The sequence below is a fragment of the Hyperolius riggenbachi genome, chromosome 12 (genome assembly GCF_040937935.1).
Source record: "Hyperolius riggenbachi isolate aHypRig1 chromosome 12, aHypRig1.pri, whole genome shotgun sequence".
Lineage (NCBI taxonomy): Eukaryota > Metazoa > Chordata > Amphibia > Anura > Hyperoliidae > Hyperolius > Hyperolius riggenbachi.
Genome location: NC_090657.1, coordinates 147,935,770 through 147,960,283, shown reverse-complemented (window position 1 = coordinate 147,960,283; position 24,514 = coordinate 147,935,770). Strand labels below are relative to the sequence as shown.

The following is a 24,514-nucleotide window of genomic DNA, read 5'->3' as shown; positions in this document are numbered from 1 at the left end:
GGTCGGGCATAGATCCTTAACAAAAATAAAGAGCTAAAAACTGATTTTTAAAGAGGCTTCAGAGTCTCTTTAACCTATTTTGGTTCCTGGATGTAGTTTCTACGTCAAGGAACCATGCGCGCTACCGCGCGCCCCCGCGGCCGTTCGTGCGCGTGCACGCACACTCCCGGCCGCGGATTCGGTAGCCAAGGAATCAATGTATCGGGCTACGGAGCCCGATCATTGATTCCTCTCCCCCGCTGAAAAAGCGACAGCTTCTCTCGGAAGCTGAGCTTTTTCTGGCCGTCTTCTTCCTGATGCGTCACTCTAAGCGCGTGCTACGCTTAGAGTGACGTCATGTAAACAAACTCATGGCCGCCATCTTGTGGCCAAAAAGTAATACTACACCTGAAAAAAAAAAAACAGAATTAACACACATTTACATTATAAATCTAATGTTTACCTCCCACCCTCCCAAAAGTACCCTAATAAAATTTTTAGTATAAAAAAAAAACCATTACAATAAAAAAAAAAAAAAATGTAAATATTTACCTAAGGGTCTAAACTTTTTAAATATCAATGTAAAGATGAAATATTTCTATATTTTTTTATTTTAAACTTGTAAATAGTGATAGATGCAAAATGGAAAAAATGCACCTTTATTTCCAAATAAAATATTGTCGCCATACATTGTGATAGGGACATAATTTTAACGGTGTAATAACCGGGACATATGGACAAATACAATACGCGAGTTTTAATTATGGAGGCATGTATTATTTTAAAACTATAATGGCCGAAAACTGAGAAATAATGAATTTTTCCATTTTTTTCTTATTCTTCCTGTTAAAATGCATTTACAGTAAAGTGGCTCTTAGCAAAATGTACCCCCCAAAGAAAGCCTAATTGATGGCGGAAAAAACAAGATATAGATCAGTGCATTGTGATAAGTAGTGATAAAGTTATAGGCTAATGAATGGGAGGTGAACATTTTTCACGTGAAAACGACGGAACCTGAATGGGTTAAGTTTAAAAAAAAAAACAAAAAAAACAATGATTGTACCTTTGGCAATGAACCATGATTTAAAAATGGGTACCTATGTAGGAGAAACTTCACCTGTACAAAGAACCCCTGCATACACCCAGCACTGTCCATATTTGACTGGTCCACTCTCTTTCCACTTGCGAAGAATGGGAGCACTTCCATTCCATGTGGTGGGACTCACACCATCAGAATAGTCTCCACTCCAGTTCCCGACAACCACTCCATTTTCATCATTGCTGTTCACCTGAAGAACATACATTTATTATGTCTTAAGCAGTTTGGTTAAGATTGTCATTGAACTTGGTCATGGTAATTAAGCAACACCCACCATAGCACTGAGCACTCTTCCAACATGACCAGGATCATTTCTGCGACTGACATCTGTGTTCCTATTTTTCTTGTAGTCTAAACTTCTATCAAGCATAGACAGTGTGATATTCAAAATATCATTTTGAAACTGTGTAAAACAGAGCAAAACAGAAAAATCATTATGAAAAACATTCAAACAATAACAAACAAACAAAAAAAAACCAACAAATTAATGCACGCGATCAAAATTCCTTGTTTTTGCTTCACTAGTGTTTCTGTATGTTTTATTGATGTAATATAGGTGCATACAATACACAAGAGCATATCATACAGAACACTGGCACTTACAAACAAACACCGAACATTTACTGTATATTGCGCTTTTCTCCTGGTGAACTCAAAGCGCCAGAGCTGCAGCCACTAGGACGCGCTCTATAGGCATTAGCAGTGTTAGGGAGTGTTGCCCAAGGTCTCCTACTGAATAGGTGCAGGCTTACTGAACCAACATTTGTACCCTGGTCTCCTGCACCAGAGGCAGCCCTTAACCATTACACATTCCAGCCACTAACAATTATAAAAGTACCAGAAAGTATATTAAAAAGTAACAAACTTATTTGGAATATTTTCTTGCATGCTGGGAGCTTAAGGACAGTTTTACACGTGGGCAATGCGTTGTGATACGTACGATGCTCTGCCGCATCACACCACAATGCAAAAAACTTCATTCATTTGACCCTGTGGCAGAGTACGCCGACAGGGTCCAGGGGCGGTTCTCTCATGAAGCAAGGTGAAACATTTGCATCAGGCACAGAGATTACAGGGCAGCGTGTTTGTACTGTGTTTACTCTAACAGCATGCAGTCAGAGTAGGAGGAGCAGCGAGAGGAGAGTGAGGTGAAGAGGTCATCATTGAGGAAAAGCAGCTTGTTGTCCTGTGTGAGGAGTCTGCAGTGATTAAGGGGGAAGGAGGCAGTTGAGAAGCAATATTTAATTTGACAAGCAAGGGGAATATTTTTTTTTTCAAAAAGGCCTTATAGTTTTTGTGAAAATAGATTTTAAATTTTCAAAGGAAAAAAGTAAAGTTGTAAATGCCGTACTAAATAACAGTTCGTTAATGAAGCAAAACCCGCCGACTTTAACAGTTAATAGCAAAGCCCCCTTAAATGGTAGAAACACCAAATTTGAAGGATTTTTTTTTATTTCTTTTTTTTTTAATGTTCAAAGCGTGGGAATTTTTTAAAAAAAATGTGAGGTCCCCTTACAAAGCATATTTAACCCCTTGTCCCCCATGCAGGCTGGGATAGCCATAATGCGGAGCCCCGGCCGACTGGGGCTTCACATCCGGAGCTATACCATCCCGCATGGTCCATGGTATGGGGGGCTCCGGTGGAGAGGGGCGGCCAAGCCTTTCCCTCCCCCCTGGAACATTTGTCCAATCCATGGACAAGGGGCTCTTCCCCACCTCCAGTGCCCCAGGAGGAGGTGGGGACGACGACTCCCGGGGGGGGGGGGTTTCATGGTGGCATCTGGGAGACCCCTTTAAGAAGGGGACCCCAGATGCCCAACCCCCTCCCAGGAGAAATGAGTATAGGGGTACAAAGTACCCCTTACCATAAAGAGGCTAAGTGAAATAAAAACACAACCATGAATAAAGTCCTTTAATATTGTAAATTAACCAGAAATACTTACATGCACCTTTAAAAAAAAATGTTCCCACGCCAATATCTTTGGGAAAAGGTCCCATGCCAATATCCTCTATCTTGTGACCTTCTTACATTGGTTGAAGATCTCCGCCGCCACCACACACCGCAGCTCTCAGCTATACTAAGTATAGCTGAGAGCGCACGGACACTATACTACTGGCTCCCGCTGTCCTCCCTGCCTCCCACACCTGTCACCCACACCCATGCTGGCACCCAGTGCACCCATGGTATATGTGTATATATATATATACGTGTGTGTGTGTGTGTGTGTGTGTGTGTGTGTATGTGTATATATATATATATATATATGTGTCTATATATGTATATGTGTATATATATGTATATGTGTATGTATACATGCACATCGATCACAGCCATAATTACGACCTGTAATCAAAATAGTAATGCAGCTTGAATTTCTATTTGTAAGTACAGTTAAATAATTACGACTATTACAATGTAGCGATACGTAGTCGTGACTGATCATTGTGACCGTCACTATTTAGGACCATGAAAGCTCAAATTAAATCCATGGGAGCCCACAGAGGTTCCCAGGTAGGATGTGAAGGGAAATCTCCCCAGTTGGAAACTGGGTACAGTGATAAAAGCCCAAAAGTAGTTTTTCACACTATCATGAACCATTATTTTTCCCCGGAGTTAGGTTTTAATAATAAACAGAGCAGAAAACAGTCATATATGGAACACTTATGACATATGAGTTGTATTAAAGTGTAACTGTCTGGCATAAAATCAAAAATCAATTCTTTATTTTTATCTGGTAAACAAGTAATAAGTATGCTAACCAGGTAATCCAAAAGTTAAAAATCACTCTTATATTTCTTCTTCATAAAAGGTAATTCCCCAGTTTCCATGGCTCTTATTTGGTACATTGCCGCACAAAGGGCATGCTGGGGTTTCCTTTTTTCTTCTTTACTTTCCCTTCAGACATAACTAATGCAGTCTGATTGGTTGAAGCCTCTTTCCCTCCCACCCCTGGCCAATATTTCTCATGCTGAGATAATGCACTTTCAACTGCAGAGCAGGGTGGGAGTGTCTGAAGACTTGGAGGGCAATGATACTCAGACAGAGTAAGGGAGGAAATGATGTCAGGATTGGCTTCAAGATAGACAGTCAAAATGCAAAAATCCTAGGAAGGATTTTTTGTTTTATTTTTTTATTATTATAGAAAAACCACTAAAATCAAAATGTGGACAGTGCATCACATATGTCATGTGAGCAAGTATTTATCTACCTATAGTATATATATTTTTTCTGAGATAGTATGGCTGACAGCTCCTCTTTAAAGAGTGTAGCTATAAAGAAATACCTTCTCAGTCTCATAACTGTATAACTTATCTGACCTAGAAACACTCTTGTTTAGTTGTGTTTATAATGCAGTCATATAGTGAATGTGGTCACATTTCTGTGCAGCTAACTGTAAGTAAATCCAATACACCATCCAACAGGAAGGGTTAAATTTACCTGCCCATAATCCCATTTTAGTGATCCATAGCTGTTAACATTTCCAAACCAGTACATCCCGGTCTCATTCAGAACATACTCTTTTCTCTCTGCTTCATCACTCATGAACACTTCATCATCTGGAGAGAGAGAAAATGTAAAACAAAACCTGTAGCAATATGCATCAAATATGGTAAATTCATATGAAGATATAATGGTCCTTATTCAATTACTGGTTTCTTCTAAATTTTCTCTTAGGTGGTATTTTAACACAGTATCAATAAAATGCCCTTTATGCCACCAGCAAGCAAGAAAGTCCTAGAATAATTTTGACAGCACTTTTTCCACCTACTTCTTGTTATTTTTTCAATTGCAGAGTGCTGAAAAGTTTTTTTTTAAGAGTACATTAAAATTAAAGAGAACATTTAAATAATCACCTAGATAATGGCCAATGGCCTTATTCTATTCACTTTTTCTCCTAAGTTTTCTCCTAGGAGATCATTGTTCATCTTCTGTTTAAAATAACTCAGCAAATAAAAAAGTACAGTAAAAAGTAGGGGAAAAAGTATTGTCAAAGTTATTCTTATTTTTTTGCTCACGTCACTAGTGGCTTGAAGGGCATTTTTTATTATTTTATTGTAGTATATTATAAAACTGAATTGAAAAAAAGGCCAATGACTGATAATAAGGATTTGCTTCCTGTATTTTTTCCCCCTAAATTATGTTTTAAACCTCCAGCTAAAAAAATAAACATGGATACAAGAAGTGTGTCCCCCAGTGATTTCTGGTTTGCCTGAAAAAATATTTGTACTGCTTCCAACTGTCATTTTATGGCGTTGTATTGGAAATTAAAGAATATATATGGCTAGTTGCTTGAACTAATAAAACAAATGCTTTCCACACATTAGTGCAGGTAGTGACAGTTGACCAATACAAGCATCTTATCGAGGCAGGAAGGGGCACAGGTTAAGCCGATTTAAGCTGAAACTGCATTCTATACACAATAAATGCAAATTCAAAGGAAAGAAAATAAAAACAATTGAATGAATCTAGACATGGTACAACCATAAGATAACATGTACTGTATTATCTTAAAGGTACCCATGAACAGTACAATTTTTCACTAAATGCGATCTTTTTATGAATGGGATTTGATGATCGTAACTAATCTGAAGGCAATTATTGATTGTTCACATTTACTGAATGATTCTTTCTTCAAATACGATCATAAAATCCAACTTTCGGATCGATTTTATACTATTAAGCAATCGACCAAAGAATCATTCCTTATTGATTGCCTTCATAAACGGCAAATTTTAGATAAAATTCGATCATAAAAATCACATCGAAAGATCGCATTTGGTGAAAAAATTGTACTGTTAATGAGCACTTTAAAGGATACCCAAGGTGACATGATGAGATAGACATGCGTATGTACAGTGCCAAGTGCGCTAATAGCTATGCTATGTTCTTTTTTTTCTTTCTCTGCCTGAAAGTGGTAGACCTCAGGTATATACATGAGTTTGTCTGGTCCTAGCAGGAAATGGCTTCTGAGAGCAGGAAAGAGATAGAAAGGGCAATAGTTCATAGATTTCAGCTCTGGCATACTTCAATGAATGTGTCATTGAGCAGAAACAATCAATCAGTAATAACTTAAAAAGTGGATTTAAATATAAAATAAACCTGTGGGATATCTAAAAGTCATTTTTTTAGGAGGAGGAGGATAGATACAATTGTTTATCTCATCAGTCTATTTTCACCTTGGGTGTCCTTTAACACAGGTGACATCGGAACATGCTGGTCCCATACCTGATGCCCATGGATTAAACAGCACAACAAAGCTTCCAATTTTGATGTTGACAATCGATCCTTTATAGTTAATTCCCAGACTGATTTGGTATCTGCCGATAAGTGCACTGACTGGAACATTAATGTTAACGGGTAAGGCATTGCTAGTGCCACTGCTCCGTCCAGCTACTGCACTCCAGGAATTTTTATCGCCAGAGTTGGAAAGGGGCATTTCCGCTCTACTGTTCTTCTGTGTGGATGATGTAGACGCTGACAGTAAAAAACAAACAACAAATCATTAAATTCAGTATTTTTGTTTTCTTCCATAAAACACACTGGAGCCATGAGACATGGCTGACCAAGCAGCATTACACATCAAGAATTATATTCTGGTAAAACATGTTTCTTTTTTAATGTGTGAACTCAGCACTTTAATACACCAACATTAGAAAAAAAGAGCTTCAAATTCAGCTTTCCATGCAAATTCCCACTAACTTGAAGCTGAGCGAGTAAAAGGAGAACTGCAACCCAGGATTGAACTTCATCCCAATCAGTAGCTGATGCCCCCTCTCCCATGAGATGTCTTTAACTTTTCTCGAATAGATCATCAGGGGGTTCTGTATGGCTGATATTGTAGTGAAACCCCTCCCACAGTGTGATGTCAGAACCTAGGGCCTGACAGTTTCCTGTCTGTGAACTTGTGTTGCATTGTGGTAAATAACAGCTGTTTCCAACCCACAAGCAAACAGTATCTCCCTCTGTGCATATTTATATCTATAAAAAAACAACTTTTTAGTCTATCACATTGTTAGGGGGTGTGGTTATAAATAATGGCAGTTGGTGCTGTCTAGTTTTCTTCATGCCTGCCAGTAGTAAAGATTATGACATTCAGGCTCATTGTGGATCAAACAACAATAACAAAGTACATGGCAAATATCAATCATTTCTTGATCTCTCTTTTATTTTTTAACTTTTCACTTTGCAATGTATTGATCCCCCCCCCCCCCTTTTCTCTAAAGTTAAAGAGACTCTGAAGCGAGAATAATTCTCGCTTCAGAGCTCATAGTTAGCAGGGGCACGTGTGCCCCTGCTAAACCGCCGCTATCGCGCTAAACGGGGGTCCCTTCACCCCCAAACCCACCCCCGCAAGACATGGTCGCAAAGTTGGTCGTGAAATGAGGCAGGGCTAACGGCTGCAGCCCTGCCTCCAGTCACGTCTATCAGACACGCATCGCCGCCTCTCCTCCGCCCCTCTCAGTGAATGAAGACTGAGAGGGGCGGGGAGAGGCGGAGGTATGCGTCTGATAGACGCGCGGGAGGCAGGGCTGCGGCGGTTAGCCCTGCCTCGATGCGGAAGAGATTCCGCTCTGTACGGGGTGGGTTTGGGGGGTGAAGGGACCCCCGGTAAGCCGCGGGATAGCGGCGGTTTAGTAGGGGCACACATGCCCCGTGCTATCTATGAGGTCTGAAGCGAGATTTATTCTCGCTTCAGACTCTCTTTAACTTTCTTGTTCCTCCAGCCTCTATCAGTGTCCATGGACTATATGCTGTGTAGATTGCATGAGAATATAAAACAAAATGCCCCGAACAGTTCGCCAGTGGGAAGTATTCTGCAAATATTGGCCTGTTCGCCATTCATGTTGAACACTAATTTTTTTGAAAAACATTAGCGTTTGCATTTTTCCCATACACTTTAAAGGCAGGTGAGCGGCCGCTGGCTTTAGCGGTTAATAGCACAGCCCTCTTACATGCTAGAAACACCAAATTTGCAGGGTATGTGGATAAGGACAGTGGATGCATGAGTATTTTTTTTTTTCAAAAAGATCCAATAGTTTTTGAGAAAATCGATTTTTAAAATTTCATAGGAAAAAAGTATACATTTAAATGTGGTAAATGACAGATAGTGTAGCAAACCTAACGGTACTGTAAATTTATATATATCAAAAGAAAGAGCAATGAATTTCATGTGATTTCCAAGGGGTTCGTACGCAGTGCATAGGGACCCCCTGGAAGCCCCTCCAGAGCAGCAACCCTTTGGCCAGGGATCGCTGTACAGCCGCAATATGGCTGTATGAAGATCCCTGGCAACTTTCCTATTTTTCTTTACACTTTTTTTTATGATGGGAGTGTGGAAAATTTAATTTAAAAAGATGAGCCTCTTTAACCCCTTGTCTCCCATGCAGGCTGGGATAGCCAGAATGCGGAAACCCGTCTGAGTGGGGCTTTCCACCCTTAGCTATACCAGCCCGCATGGTCTATGGTATGGGGCGCTCCATGGGGAGGGGCACTTCCCCACCTCCGGTGTCCCAGGAGGAGATGGAGGCGACGACTCCCTGGAGGGGTTCATGGTGGCATCTGGGAGTCCCCTTTAAAAAGGGGACTCTAGCAGACTGTTGGCTGGCGAAACCGTCTATTTACATTGTACAGCGGTGCGATCTAATGCAGTGCTGTACTGGGGACAACCATGTCACTCGGCTGTCCCCTTGAGAGGCTCTAATCACGATCCCCTCTCATAGGCTGATGCCTATGAGAAAGGATCGCCCTGATTGGCTGATGGGGGGGGGAGGGGGGGTTGGAGGAAAATAAAACAAATAGACAAATGTATTTAAAATTAAGTTAAAAATAAAATAATTTAAAAACAACAACTCTGCAACAGCATTCAGAACCCACCAACAGAAAGCTCTGTTGGTGGGTAGAAAGGGCGGGAGAGGGGGGGGGTGTAAGCTACCCCACCCCCACAAAAAAATCTCATCCTACTTATACTTCCTGTAAGTGAGAGTGCTTGCTTACAGGATGGGAAATTTAAAAAAAAATCACTGTGGCCATCCTGTGGATAAACAGTACAACTACATGTACATACATTGTTTTCACATAAAACACAATAAATTACAATTAAAATTAACTGTTTACCCCCCACACTCAAAAAATACCCAAATCAAATTTAACAAAAAAATTTTTAAAAATTTTAATTTTGAAAAAACAAAAACAAAACTTAAATAGTTTCCTAAGGGTCTAAACTTTTTTAATATGCATGTCAAGAGATTATATTACTAATATGTTTTAAATTATAAGCTTGTAAATAGTGATGGATGCAAGACTGAAAAAAAGCACCTTTATTTCCAAACTAAATATTGGTGCTATACATTGTGATAGGGACATAATTTAAATGGTGTAATAACCGGGACATATGGGCAAATAAAATGTGTGGGTTTTAATTATGGCAGCATGTATTATTTTAAAGCTATAATGGCTGAAAACTGAAAAATTATTTTTTTCCCATTTTTTTTTTCTTTAAAACTGTATAAAACCCTGACATAATATTCAATAAAAACATGTTTTCCTACTTTTTATATGCCATACGGTTATCAAATTTGCTTTTGTGCATAAGTATTATTATTCATTTAGAAATTATGTTCCCAAAGTACACTTTTTTTGCTCTGAGAGCTGACTTTGCATTTTATTTATAACTGTTTTTTTTTTCATCTTGAAATATAAGCTGAAATGCTTTTTGACTTTAGACTTTGTCTGTGTTCAGGAGAGTCTGCAGTGTCAGATAAGTGTTTGTTTACATTCCTCACTTGATACAATTAAATACAAGATAACATTATCTCCAATTCGGATGCGTTCAGCTTTCCTGGCAGGGAGCTTTTAAATCCTGTGTTTAACCGTTTGAATGCTGTTATAGTAAAAAAAAAATTGGTGGTAGTATATAATATGCTGTAAATAATTTAGAGCAAAGAAGAAATGCTGGGTTTCATTCCGCTTTTACCTCCTTAGCAGTATGCTTGACATTGTGTCGGGCATACCGCTCGCTGGCCCCAGGAGTCCCTCAGTATAATTTTAAAAGATCGCACACTTGTAAAACCTTTAGCTAGCACTAGGCTAGCTAGTACATGTGGCCGGAATCCCCCTGATTACTGCTGATCCCCTCCCCGATCCCCCGGTAATACATTACCCAGCCTGGTTCCAGCGATTGCGCAGCCTTCCGGCACATCTTTGGTCCCCTCTATGGGGAGGATCGGGTTTGCGCATGACGTCATGACGTCCTGTACAATTCTCCCCATTGAGAAGAGCGAAGCTGTTCGGAGAGGCTGCGCTGATCGCTGGATCCAGGCTGGGTAATGTATTAGTGCGGGATCGGGGGGGATCAGCAGCAACCCGGGGGATGCCGGGCACATGTACTAACTAGCCTAGTGCTATCTAAATGTTTTACAAGCGTGCGATCTTTTAAAATTATACTAGGGGACTCTGAGGCTGCAAAACCTCCTGAGCGGCGCAGACGCTGATCTAGAAGGGTGCAGGCATGCCATGTGCCCCAGGCGACCTCCCTCTTCAAACAGGGGGGCCCCACCCCCTAAGGGAGTAACAATCATCCAGCAGCCTGGCCGCCTCAGTTTTTGTCATATATCTACATTAGAGGCTATTGAGAGGTGAGCTCCGAACTTTTACCACTCTCCCTAATACAGATCATGTCTCAGTCCCCTGAGATAGCAGCAGATTCTCCCAGTCTGGAGAGGTTACAAGGTCTCCTATTAATTCTCCTCTGGCATTCACACATTCCTTAGCCTTATCTCACTGTGCTGTTTACTTACTTTTATTCATGACACTCTCTGCACTTTAACCATTACCCTGCTGGAATATCTGTGACTAGTTTTAACAACGTCTCTCTTATACAGTGTCCCTCAATAGTTAAAATTCATTATATTTCTAGCTCAGTATCTATCTACTGATATTTAATAGGTTGTCAGGCTTTTATTATGTTATACCGTAATCGTCACTGCAAATGTTTCATTGCTTTCATTCATATGAGAGTGGTGGCTGCCATATTTATTTCCTTTTAAATAAAACCAGTTGCATGGAAATCATGCTGATCTTTCTGGTCACCTGAAACAAGCATGCAGCTAATCTTGTCAGATGCGTTATAGACCTTTGATCTGCATGCTTGTTCAGGCTCTATGGCTAAGGCAGGGAACACACTTGCCTTTCAGTTTTCAGCTCATGTTTTTCTGCATACCAAGTGTGTTTCTATGCAGAAAAACATATGCGTTTTTTTGACAACAGCTAATGTAATTGATACAGAAAACTGACACAATGAGCAGAATTATCATGCAGAATGTCAGTTTTTCTGTGCAAGAAAAACACATTGTGGCCTGGTGCACACCAAAAACCGCTAGCAGATCCGCAAAATGCTAGCAGATTTTGAAACGCCTTTCTTATTTTTCTATGGCGTTTTGCTAGCGTTTTGCGGATTGCTGCAGCGGATTTCAGTATAGTACATTTCATATATTGTTACAGTAAAGCTGTTACTGAACAGCTTCTGTAACAAAAACGCCGGCAAAACCGCTCTGAACAGGCGTTTTTCAGAGCGGTTTGCGTTTTTCCTATACTTAACATTGAGGCAGAAATGCATCCGAAATCCAAAAAATGCCTCACCCCGGCATTTTTCGTTTCTGCAAAACGCCTCCCACTCTGGTGTGCACCACCCCATTGAGATACATTGACCAAGCGGATCCGCAGCTGCAAGCGGCTGCAGAAACGCTGAAAAAGCCGCTCGGTGTGCACTAGGCCTAAGTGGGAACTTGCCGCGAATGAAAACAGTCAAGTATGTTCCCTGCCTTAAAGGGAACATGAAGTGAGTAAAAATATTTAAAATAAACACGACGTACAGTAGCTGCAAATGAAGATTACATACTAACCTCACCATCAGTTCCTCTCAGAAGCTCACCATTTTCTTCTTACAGTGATCCCTTCAAGACTGAAATATACCAGTTGCTGTCAGTTATATATCAGCAGCTGTCAGTTACAACTGAATGTGCAAGGTAATGTCCATGTTTCCCTATGGCTCAAGTGGGTGATATTACAGTTTAACAGTGTGTTGACCAGCAAGCTGTTAGGGGGCAATGGCCATTTTTAAAATGGAGGACGGAAGAATTCCATTGATCACAGTGGACAATGGGACGCAGGAGAGGAGAAAGAGATTGAGTAGTAGACTACACAGGAGGTAAGTATGGCCTGTGTATTGTTATTTTGACTTTTTATTTTCAGTTCAGGCTCTCTTTAAAGTACTCGAGGCAGAGGATCAAGGATAGCCTAATTTATTTCATAGTGACTGTTACATTCTGGTATTTGTGTGTGCACAGGTGTTCTTTGTGCATGATGGAGTTAGCCTGTCCAAAAAGGTTAGACAGGATGCTGTTGATTGTAGGTGTGTGTGTGTGTGTGTGTGTGTGTGGGGGGGGGGGGGGGGGGGCGCAATTTTAGTATTTGCCACAGGCGCTGTCTTACCTAGATACGCCACTGGAGCGGCGTAACGATCAGGAGGTTAAAATGCATAATATTTTTAAATTATAAGCTTGTAAATAGTGATGGACACAAAACTAAAAAAAATCACCTTTATTTCCAAATATATTGGCGCCATACATTGTGATAGGGACAAAATTTAAATGGTGTAATAACCGGGACAAATGGGCAAATAAAATATGTGGGTTTTAATTATGGTAGCATGTATTATTTTAACCACTTTGTCCTCCTTGACGTATAAAAACGTCAAGGAGGACATGCGCGCTCCCACAGCTGATCGTGCACGCGCACTCCCGGCCGTGGATTCGTTAGCCCAGGAATCAATGAATCGGGCTATGGTGCCCGATCACTGATTCCTCTCCCCCGCAGAAAAAGCGACAGCTTCTCTCGGAAGCTTCGCATTTTCTGACTCTGTCCCTCTAAGCGTACCCTGTACGGTTAAAGTGACGTCATGTAAACTCAAATAAACCCAAAAAGTAAAACTACATCTAAAAGTAAAAAAAAAATAAATTACAATACACAAATATTTCCCCAAATAAAACACTAGTTACATCCCACCCTCCCAAAAATACCCACATAAAATGTTTAATAAAAAAAAACCAAAAACATTACAATTAAGTTTGTTAAGCTTATAAATAGTGATGGATGCAAAACGGAAAAAATGCTCTTATTTCCAAATAAAATATTGTCACGATACATTGTAATAGGGACAGAATTTAAATGGTGAAGTAGCTGTGACAAATGGGCAAATACAATACGTTGGTTTTAATTATGGAGGCATGTATTATTTTAAAACTATAATGGCCAAAAACTGAGAAATAATGCATTTTTTCAGTTTTTTTCTTATTCTTACTGTTAATGCATTTACTGTAAGGTAGCTCTTAGCAAAATGTACCCCCCAAAGAAAGCCTAATTGGTGGCGGAAAAAACAAGATCTAGATCAGTTCACTGTGATAAGTAGTGATAAAGTTCTAGACTAATGAATGGGAGGTGAACATTGCTCGGATGCATAAAGTGAACGACTGAGGGCTTAAGTGGTTAAAGCTATAATGGCTAAAAACTGAGAAATAATGAATTTGTTGCATTTTAACATGAATATTAAGAAAAAAATAATTCTTAGCAAAATGTACCACCCAAAGAAAGCCTAATTGGTGGCGGAAAAAAATAAATTATAGATCAATCCATCTGATAAGTAGTGATAAAGTTATTGGCAAATTATTATTATTATTTATTGTATTTATAAAGCGCCAACATACTACGCAGTGCTGGACAATAAATAGGGATACATACATTGCAACAAGGGGTGACAGACAGAGAGGTAGCAAACGGTTATACAACATAGCACAAGGTTATACATACAATCAGGGTATAAAATGCGGTTTACAGAGACCCGGCAAAACAAGTACGAGTTAGTCCATGAGAATGGTGTAATTGCTGGGGTAGTAAAATTAAGAAGGACACACTAAGGGAAGGGGGAGGCCCTGCCAAGGCTTACAATCTAAAGGGTGGGGGGACACATAAGGTAGGACTGTGGAAAGGGTGATTGACAGAGAGTTAGAGTGTGGTAGATGTGGGGTTGGCTATTTTAAAGAAATGTGTTTTGAGGGCTTGCTTGAAGGTGTTGAAGGAAGGAACGAGTCTGAGGGGGGGAGTGAAAGGGAGCAAATGAATGGGAGGTGAAAATTGCTCGGATGCATAAAGTGAAAAATGACTGAGGGCAGAAATGGTTAATAGCTCGCTGCAGAGCCATACACCTTCGCACACAAATGAATCTGCTCCCCTTTTGTTGCCACCAACAGAGCTTTCTGTTGGTGGCGTCTGATTGCTGCTGCCATTTTTTTTTATCTTATTTTTTTCTATTAGCTGGCTAGCTGCGATCACGGGCTAGCAGGCCCTCCATAACTAAAGTGGGGATGCACATACATTGGAGCACGTGCTCCCCGCTAATCTCAGGCCACCGTTCTTGACACCTTTTAGCGTTAGGTGGTCCTGGGGCTGCCACCTTTCGGCGTTAGGCGGTCGGGAATGGGTTAAACCTGCTGACAGGGTAACTATTCAGCTTCTACTGGGCTTGGTTAGCAGAAGTCAGTGGAAATTTACATGGAAAGACAGACTGGAAGCTCGTGTTCAACGAGCATGGTACAGGAAGCACTAAATAATCGGGACTTCTCTGAAGGCCACTATTGTAAAGCAGTTTCAGCACTGGTGCTTAGCTGCATCTCTATAGAGGCTTTAACACTTGTTTTAAAGTGGACCTGAACTCAGAACTCTCCGCTCTAAAAAATAAGCAACGGGCGGCATAATAACCTAAAAAACGAAAAAAAAAACATTTCTTTGTTACAGCTTATACAAATCCTGCAATAAATTTGCAGTGTATCTACTTCCTGATTCACGAAAGCAGACATATTAACATTCTGTGCTTTCAAATGAGCTTATCTTTCATCTCTGCCATGGCAGTCATGTGACACAGGGGAGAGATCAAATTACAACTTGTGATTAGACACAAATGAGGGGGAATTAAATAGGCTAAATTCTCTAAACTCATACAGGATGCATTTCTCTGTTTTCCTTCTGTCCTGTGCAAGAGTTCAGGTCAAGTTTATCTTAATGTAATTATAAAACCATAGTACTGAATGCCTACAGGCGCCTGTTGATGGAAAAGCGTCTCCCTTCCCTCCCCAAATGCTTCCCTCCTGCTTACCTATGCAGAATCCCGAGCTGAGTGTAAATGAGAGGTTATTCACCCAGCTCTCGAGATTCCACTGACCAGATCTCCCTTCAGTCGGGAGCACCTCTATCTACCTAATACTTGGGGACACCTCTAGCTACCTCATACTGAGAATAGCTCTGGCTACCTAATACTAAGGGGCACCTGTAGCTACCAGCCTACCTATGATAGGCAAGGGAAGTAAGGGAGAAGTGACTGTCACATACCGCAAGGGCCGGTCTGTGGATGGGGTCAATCAATCAGTCAGAATCCTCTCACACTGTAATTTTGCTCATCAGGAAGGGTGACTTCGCAATTTGATGAACTGACTAGCGGAGGGGCGGAGGTACACTTCTATTAAACACAGGGTAGCGGTTTCAGGAGAATAGGTACGATTGTGTATGTTCAGTAACAGGTCACAACCGCTACACGATTTTTTAAACGTTTCATACAAAAATGCATTAGATACATTTACACAGATTAACACATAGACGCATAGCTAAAAATAAAAGGGATAAAATTAGAAAGTTCTTACTTAGTTACGGCTGTGCAGTCCATTTGGAGAACGAAGAGTCTAGTTTAAATGAGCTTTAAGAGTCCTTGGAAAAATGCATGCGTCGGTCCCTCTGTGGAACGCATGCTCCAAGCTCTTCTTTAGCAGATGAAATGACGAAGGACAAGGCGGGCTCTGCCGGCCCCAGATTTATACAATCTTAGAATTGGGGCTGGGTTACCTCTAAACTAGGTGTGTTTAGGGCGGAGTTACCTCCTGGTCAGCAAAAGGGGCAGGATTTCTGTGCAAGCCTAAAATGACACAATTTACCAATAACCTGCGCCATTTCTGTCTGGATTGGCGCACAGCAAATTCGAGGGCAGATTCGTAACCTGCAGCCGATGTGTGATCCGATGACACCAAATACCGTTAGATTAGCACGTGTGGTCTGCTAGTAAGGAGTAGTTGAGTCCCCCTGGCAGCTAACAGGTTAGAAATTGGATGAATTATTAAGCTGATTTTTAGGAACCCGAAAATATATTTGTCTTTTGACTGCGATAATCACATCAAGAATTATTAATAAATGAAATTGGTCTATTGTCTGTTAACAGTTTTTGGCGGGAAGCAAAGGGACTGATTGTTATCTGCTGAGTCAGCTGAAGCTACTCCATGGCCACCATTTGGTCCTAGCTTGTAACACCTATGTGGCACCAGCTACGTGTGAAAAGCTGTAGGAAGTGGAGGGGGTGAGGGGCTCTGCTTTTAAGAGAAGAGAGGGAAAAAGACATCTTTTGTACATTTACACAGGACTGACAGTAATGGTGCTGGACCATACGAAAATCGTTGGCGATTACGCACGACTTTCCGTAATGTTCACCACAGTGACAGCTGGACCACACAGCACACTTCTGGTGCTGTTCGTTAGGGTTTGTAAGTTCATAGAAGTCTAGGGTGCCAGGATATCTGTGCCTAGAGGCTCCTGTGATGTAAATCCGGGCCTGGACACTAGCGTTGCACCTGTATGTTGCCATACTACCAAAGTGTTGTACATTATTAGGTTTTACCATACTAGTGTTAAAAATGTATAAAACCAGTGCCTGCATAGATTTGTAAAATCTGCTGATAAATAGGTCTGTCCAAAGTCCCAAATTGAATAGTAAAGAAACAATCAGCGCTTAAAGTTCATTTCAAGGCAATAAATCACCCAGTGTCAACAATTCTTCAGTCACCAGTGACAAGTAAATAAAAGGCTTACTAGCCCACAATAGTCTGAACTACAAGGCTTTATATGGCTCCGCCAAATCTCCATTGGCAGAGGTAGGGGTCCTCAAGAACCTCATAGGGTGAAAATAATCTCCCAGTAGATCATTCCGTTTAGGACAACAGTAGAGGATAAAACAAACAAAATAGTCCGATCTACGTACAGACTGTTTAATTTCGATAAATCGTCCATAAACCAATGAAGAAATAAAAATAAAAACTTACATGTGGGACTCTATCTAAATAGAGATAGTATGGTGCCGCCCCTCTCCTTCCCAACTAGTTTCACCTAATGGTGTCTTTAGGGGCTATTGTGGGCTGGTAAGCCTTTTATTTACTTGTGACTGGTCAATGAAGAATTGTTGACACCGGGTGATTTACTACCATACTAGTGTTTTGGTACCTTATTAAATGCTAGCATAATAATATAATGTTGTACTTTTTCATATGTTTACTAGCACAGTATTGCTATATAGCAGTAGTTTTATTATTATTATTAATATACAGTAGTGCTGACATCTTACACAGCGCTTTACAAAGTATATAGTCTTGTCATGGACTGTCCCTCAGAGGGGCCTACAGTCTAATCCTTACAGTCAGTACACACAAGACACTCCTTACCCCCCCTTCCAACCTCATAGTGATTTTAATGTAAGGGTGTTTTTAGATGAATATCTTAATAAAGTTGTTTTTTAGATAGAAAGCAGGCGGAGATTGAGGCACAGCACAGACAGTCACGTTGGCCCAGTGAGATGCGGGTCCCTCTATAAGACACAATGAACGCACCAGTTCCCAAAGTTTTAAATTGAATGTGACATGCACGAATAATGTTATGAATTTGAGCACTCACACAGGACTATGTTATAATATGCACGTTAGTTTCAATTCGCCAAGTTACGGCGATCTGTCATTATGGCACACGCGTGTCTTATTGGCATAGCAACCACTGAATCAATATAACATCACAGGCCGGTCTCCTCCCCCTTAGCCTCTCGCACAATCACTATCCAGCACTCATGGGCCAATGGCGTGCGTGTTGGGCGGGGCTTCCGAGTAACATACGGAAGCCCGTGCACGCCGCCATTTGCCCTAGGACATCTGCACGTAAACAAGCGTCACACCGGCGCGAAACGGCTGTCGCGCAGTCCTATCACCCCCTGGTCACCCTCCCGCACCCGTCCATGACACAGGTCAGATCATTTCAATATATGTGTATATGAACATAAGCTGTTACTGCATATGTGCCAATCCACCTGCTGATGATAACCAATGAAAAATAAACGTGTCTTAAGGAAGCAGTGCATGGACTGTCTTGTGTGTACTGTATGTGAACTGATGATTTAAATAGCCTGTTTGCACGCTTCCGCACACCAAGAATCAAGTTGCAGCAAGGAACAGGACGGGGTTGTATACTACTATATGGTGCAGCAGACCCATTCATCCCCCCCCATCACTGAGTGCCGGGCAACCAGCATCTTCTGTGTACTAATCCTTACAGTAGTCATACGTCCATCGTAGTCTAGTGCCAATTTAGAGGTAAGCTGATTAACACGTTTTTTGGGATGTGGGAGGAAGCAGGAGTGTGCAAAGGATACAGACGCAGGGTGAGCATACAAACTCTGTGCAGATAGTGCCCTCGCTGCCCTGGATGGGATTCAACATTAAAAGCAAGAGAGCCGACTTCATACGATAAAACATTATTCACAGTTGTGAAGTGTGGCAGTGCTGCCATGGCATTGTACCTTTTAATGGGTAATCTTTAGAGATGAGCACAATATTTACCTAGTACGATACTAAGCTCCAACTTATAAGGCAGAAAGTGGGATCAGCATATTTTTGTGTGTTTTGAAGAGAATTTAGCTAGATTAGTGTAATTGTAATGATTATTTTTAATTGGTATTACTATATTAGTATAATATGTATATTTTATTAGTATAATGTTGTATTATGGGTGTCACACACTATCTCTACTGGCATTTTTTCTTCCTCATTTAAACAAGCAATCATATCACTGCTAATCAAAAAACTTTCTTTGGACCCTACAGTTCTCTCTATCACCCAGTCTAACTTCCTTTTGCTTACAAACTGCTGGAACGACACATCCATTAGGAACTGTCTAACTTCCTGTCTACTAACTCCTTGCTAGACACCCTTCAGTCTGGCTTCTAATCTTTCCATTCCATTAAAACAATCCTCACCAAAGTTGCAAAGGACCTCCTCATTGCAAAATTCAAAGGTCAATTTTCTGTACTAATACTCCTCAACCTTTCCTCTGCCTTTGACACTGTCGATCACATCACTCTCTACTTCTCCACACACTTTCGTTGCTTTGTGTCAAGGGCCTAGCACATTCTTGGATTAGTCCCTACCTGTCTGGACAATTTTTCACTGTCTCCTATTCCAACACTAACTGCTCTTCAGGCCTACCATCTGTTGGTGTACCACAATGCTCTAAGACTGCTTCTTTTCTCCATCTATATGTCATCTGGCCTGGGACAATTAATACCCTCTCTTGGTTTCCAGTATTACCTCTATGCTGATGACACTCAAAGCTATCTCTCAGCTCCTGACCTTTCTACACTATTATCTTGAGTTCCTGGCTGTCTCTCTGCTGTGTCTGCAGTCATGTCATCTCGTTTTCTCAAACTCAACATGCGCAAAATGGAGATTGTGATATTTCCTCAAACTCTATCTGCTCCTCCACCCATAGTGAACATCAATGTATAAATTTCCCCTATAACCTCAACTCCTAAAACTCACCATCTGGGGGTAACTCTGGACTCTGAGCTATCATTTAAACCATACATTTACACATTAACAACCTCCTGCTACTTCCATCTCAAATATATCTCCAGAATTCGTCCCTTCCTTACAAAAGTGGCTCCTAAAATCCTTGTACATGCTCTAATCATTTCCCCATCTTGATTACTGTAACACCTTCCTCTGTGGTCTACCAAAAAAGTAGACTGGCAACTCTCCAGTCCCTACTGAACTCTGCTGCTTATCTCATCCATCTCTCCTCCGGCTCCTCTGATGCCACCTCTCTTTGCCAATCCCTCCAATGACTGTCAATCAGTGCAGTTTCTAGGATAAAATGCACCCAGGGCGAGGGTGTAAAAATTGCGACCCCCCCCCCCCCCCCCGCAGCAAGGTATGGGTGCCCGCAGTATAGGTTAGCCAGGTCTAGTTGCACGAAGTATAGATTCCCCCAGAATAAGTACCTCAGTATAGGTAGCCAGCTATAGGTCCCCCCAGTATAGGTAGCCAGGAATAGGTGAGCTAGTATAGTTGCCTCCGGTATAGATTAGCCAGGTAGGTGCCTCCAGTATAGGTAGCCAGTATAGTTGCCCCCAGTATAGGTTAGATAGGCAGGCGTCCCCGGTATAAATTAGATAGATAGGTAGTAGGTGCCCCCAGTACAGGTTAGCTAGGTGGGTGCCTCTAATATAGGTAGCCAGAACAGTTGCCCCCAGCATAGGTTAGATAGGTAGATGCCCCCAGTATAGGTTAGTTAGGTAGGTGCCTCCAATATAGGTAGCCAGTATAGTTGTTACCTGTATAGGCTTGCTAGGTAGGTAGGTGCCCCCAATACAGGTTGGATAAGTTAATTCTCCCACTATAGGTTAGATAGGTAGCTGCTCCCCAGTATAGGTTAGATAGGCAGGTGCCCCCCTGTATAGGTTAGATTAGGTAGCTGCCCCCTCAGTATAGGTTAGATTAGGTAGCTGCCCCCCAGGTTAGATAGGTAGCTGCCCCCCAGTATAGGTTAGATAGGTAGGTGCCCCCCAGGATAGGTTAGATAGGTAGCTGCCCCAATATAGGTTAGGTAGGTGCCCCCCAGTATAGGTTAGATAGGTAGCTGCCCCCCAGTATAGGTTAGGTAGGTGCCCCCCAGGATAGGTTAGATAGGTAGCTGCCCCCCAGTATAGGTTAGATAGGTAGGTGCCCCCAGTATAGGTTAGATAGGTAGCTGCCCCCCAGGATAGGTTAGGTAGGTGCCCCCCAGGATAGGTTTAATAGGTAGCTGCCCCAATATAGGTTAGGTAGGTGCCCCCCAGTATATAGGTTAGATAGGTAGGTGCCCCCCAGGATAGGTTAGATAGGTAGGTGCCCCCCAGGATAGGTTAGATAGGTAGGTGCCCCCCAGGATAGGTTAGATAGGTAGCTGCCCCAATATAGGTTAGGTAGCTGCCCCCCAGTATAGGTTAGATAGGTAGCTGCCCCCCAGTATAGGTTAGATAGGTAGGTGCCCCCCAGGATAGGTTAGATAGGTAAGTGCCCGCCAGGATAGGTTAGATAGGTAGGTGCCCCAATATAGGTTAGGTAGCTGCCCCCCAGTATAGGTTAGATAGGTAGCTGCCCCCCAGGATAGGTTAGATAGGTAGGTGCCCCCCAGGATAGGTTAGATAGGTAGGTGCCCCCCAGGATAGGTTAGATAGGTAGCTGGCCCCCAGTATAGGTTAGATAGGTAGGTGCCCCCCCCCAGGATAGGTTAGATAGGTAGGTGCCCCCCAGGATAGGTTAGATAGGTAGGTGCCCCAATATAGGTTAGGTAGGTGCCCCCCAGTATAGGTTAGATAGGTAGCTGCCCCCCAGGATAGGTTAGATAGGTAGGTGCCCCCCAGGATAGGTTAGATAGGTAGGTGCCCCCCAGGATAGGTTAGATAGGTAGGTGCCCCCCAGGATAGGTTAGATAGGTAGGTGCCCCCCAGGATAGGTTAGATAGGTAGGTGCCCCCAGGATAGGTTAGATAGGTAGCTGCCCCAGTATAGGTTAGATAGGTAGCTGCCCCCGAGTATAGGTTAGATAGGTAGGTGCCCCCCAGGATAGGTTAGATAGGTAGCTGCCCCAGTATAGGTTAGGTAGGTGCCCCCCAGTATAGGTTAGATAGGTAGCTGCCCCCCAGTATAGGTTAGTTAGGTAGGTGTCCCCCGGTATAGGTTAGATAGGTAGCTGCCCCAGTATAGATTAGGTAGGTGCCCCCCATGATGGAGGGGGGAGCCGCAGCCGCGGGGAGGGCAGCCCGACCTCTCCCTCCCTCTCCCCGGGCCGCCCTCCATGCGATCTCCCCTCGGACTGCAGAGTAATGCAGCAGGGAAGCGCTGTGCATAACTATTCACCTCACTGGCTCCAAGCGCTGCTCTCTCGCCGCCAGTCTCATCTCTCCATACACGCTGATACACATACACGCTGCTTCCGGCTAAACAGGAAGCAGCGTGTATCAGCGTGTATGGAGAGATGAGACTGGCGGCGAGAGAGCAGCGCTTGGAGCCAGCGAGGTGAGTAGTTATGCACAGCGCTTCCCTGCTGCATTACTCTGCAGTCCGAGGGGAGATCGCATGGAGGGCGGCCCGGGAAGAGGGAGGGAGAGGTCGGGCTGCCCTCCCCGCGGCTGCGGCTCCCCCCTCCATCACAGCGCCCCTCTCCCAGCAGCGCTCAGTGCGGCGGCACGGGCCGCACGGCCGTAGAAACGGCCCTGCTGTCAATCACCCAAGGATCCTGTTCAAACTCCTAACATTATCATTCAAATCTCTACATAGGCTATCCCCACCATACATTTTCTTATTAATCTCCAGTATCATGCCTCCCGGAACCATCGCTCCTCGCTAGAGATCCTATTGTCGTCCAGCTTTTTTGTATGTTTTTGTACATTGTACAGTGCTACGGAAGATGTTGGCGCTACATAAATAAAAATAATAATTAGTACTTTGGCCTCAATTTACTAAGCATTGCTGCATTCAAACAGCTGATTTTACTTATCACCTTCCCAAATTCCAATTCACTAAGCCTATTACCACACAGAAAATTAATATTACCGACTTGTGCAGTAATTACCTCAAGAAATGTCAAGAAATTGCAATTCACAAAGATTAACGCATTTGGTAAATCAAGCAAAAGTTTTCAGCATTTTCTCCTTCTGACCAGCTAATAACCCACTCTCACCATGGTCTCTCCATGTCGTAACATTGACAGGCAGCCAATAGGGAGAGCCATACAGCCCTGCTTCTCATCCTGACTTGTTCCGACACCCTGGAAGGCTGGACTTCATTCTGGCAGAGCGGGGGAAGGAGACATTTTATGAGGCGTTTGTGCATCCCTTTAGATGTGAAAATCTGTATACTCTTTTACAGAAGAGCTCCCCCTGGTGGCTGCAGCACATCTAAAGAGATGTTGGGGAAGCAACTGACAGAAAACCCCAACTCATGCACACAGCTTCCTTCCTGACTGCTGACTTGCTCCACAACTGGTGACACTTACCAAGCAGGGCTTGGTGAATTTAATTTTGTTTGTTTGTTTGGTAAATTGCCAAACTTGTACATCATGCGGAAAATCTTTAGTGAATTTGGATTAAAAGTGTAAAAAACCCAAATGCAGTATTTTACTCACCTAAATGATTTTACCAAACTGCCCATAGTGAACTGAGGCCAATGGGGTTGATTCACTAAACCGTGGTAACTTATAGCCCGGGCGTGCTAGCGTTTTGCGCGTGTTATAACATGCGCAACGGTTTTCGTGCGCAATAGTGAAATTTTGTGCGCAATAGTGAAATTTTTTGCATACAAATATTTGCAATTGCGCATGAAAATTCGCGATTGCGCGCAAAAAACATTATGCGTGTTATAACGCGTGCAAAACGCTAGCGCTGCCGTGCTAGGAGTTAGCACCATATTTGGTAACACCATAGTAATGTTTTAATACTAATACAAAGCAGTAGGTATTACTAGCACAGTCAAAACTGAATTAACTTACCTGCTTGTACAATTACTTTTAGTAAATCCCCAGTCCATACTGCTCTGTTGAATCCAAAAATAATTTCAAAGGCCTGACCCCTCCTGACGACCAGCTCACTAGTGTCGTAGTCTGCGGTCCTGTGAACTGGTGCATTTTTTCCTTGCTGGAAGTCCACTCTGTTCAGCTGTAGTCCTAAAACAAAGAACCGTATAGGTTAAAAGTTGTGGCAGTAGCCTTCTATGGCTTTGTAAAAGGTGTGAATCAAGTCAGTAAGTATTTAAGAATAATTGGAACCATGAGCTTTGCCAAGCTTTTCCTAGCAGGCAATACAAAAAGTATTCATTTAAAAGTGGACAACTCCTTGAAATTATACTGTGGAGTGCAGAATAGGACGGACTGGTTTAATTGAAAATGTTTTATTGTTCTTGGAATAAAAGCAGGTGTGACATCAATGAATGGGCTTTGTTCCAGTTCACACAATGCTATTAGCGTAGCATTTAGCCTGAGCATTGTTGCTACAATAAATAAGCAGATGCATACTCAAACTTTGTCACATATGGACTTTTAGGCCAAACAAAAAGGTCAAAGCCCTTAAAAGGAACCTGAACCAAGTAAAAGGATTTAAAATGAACACCATATTCTGCAAGTGAATTTTACATACCTCACCATCAGTTCCTCACCATTTTCTTCTTACAATTATTCCTTCCAGTTTAAGATTTTGTTAGAACTGAAATATAT

The 24,514-nt window shown here is 42.2% G+C and overlaps 1 protein-coding gene across 1 annotated transcript in view; it reads right to left on the bottom strand.

Annotated features, from left to right (window-relative positions):
• The window catches only part of LOC137540875 (protein-glutamine gamma-glutamyltransferase E-like), a 111,492-nt gene that overhangs the window by 70,569 nt on the left and 16,409 nt on the right, over window positions 1-24,514 (bottom strand). The window contains exons 2-6 of the mRNA XM_068262063.1: window positions 23,795-23,968; window positions 6,306-6,554; window positions 4,518-4,636; window positions 1,353-1,481; window positions 1,097-1,268 (exon numbers count right to left, since the gene is read on the bottom strand). Coding sequence (XP_068118164.1) covers window positions 1,097-1,268; window positions 1,353-1,481; window positions 4,518-4,636; window positions 6,306-6,554; window positions 23,795-23,968 — 843 coding nt within the window. The remainder of the gene's footprint in view (window positions 1-1,096; window positions 1,269-1,352; window positions 1,482-4,517; window positions 4,637-6,305; window positions 6,555-23,794; window positions 23,969-24,514) is intronic.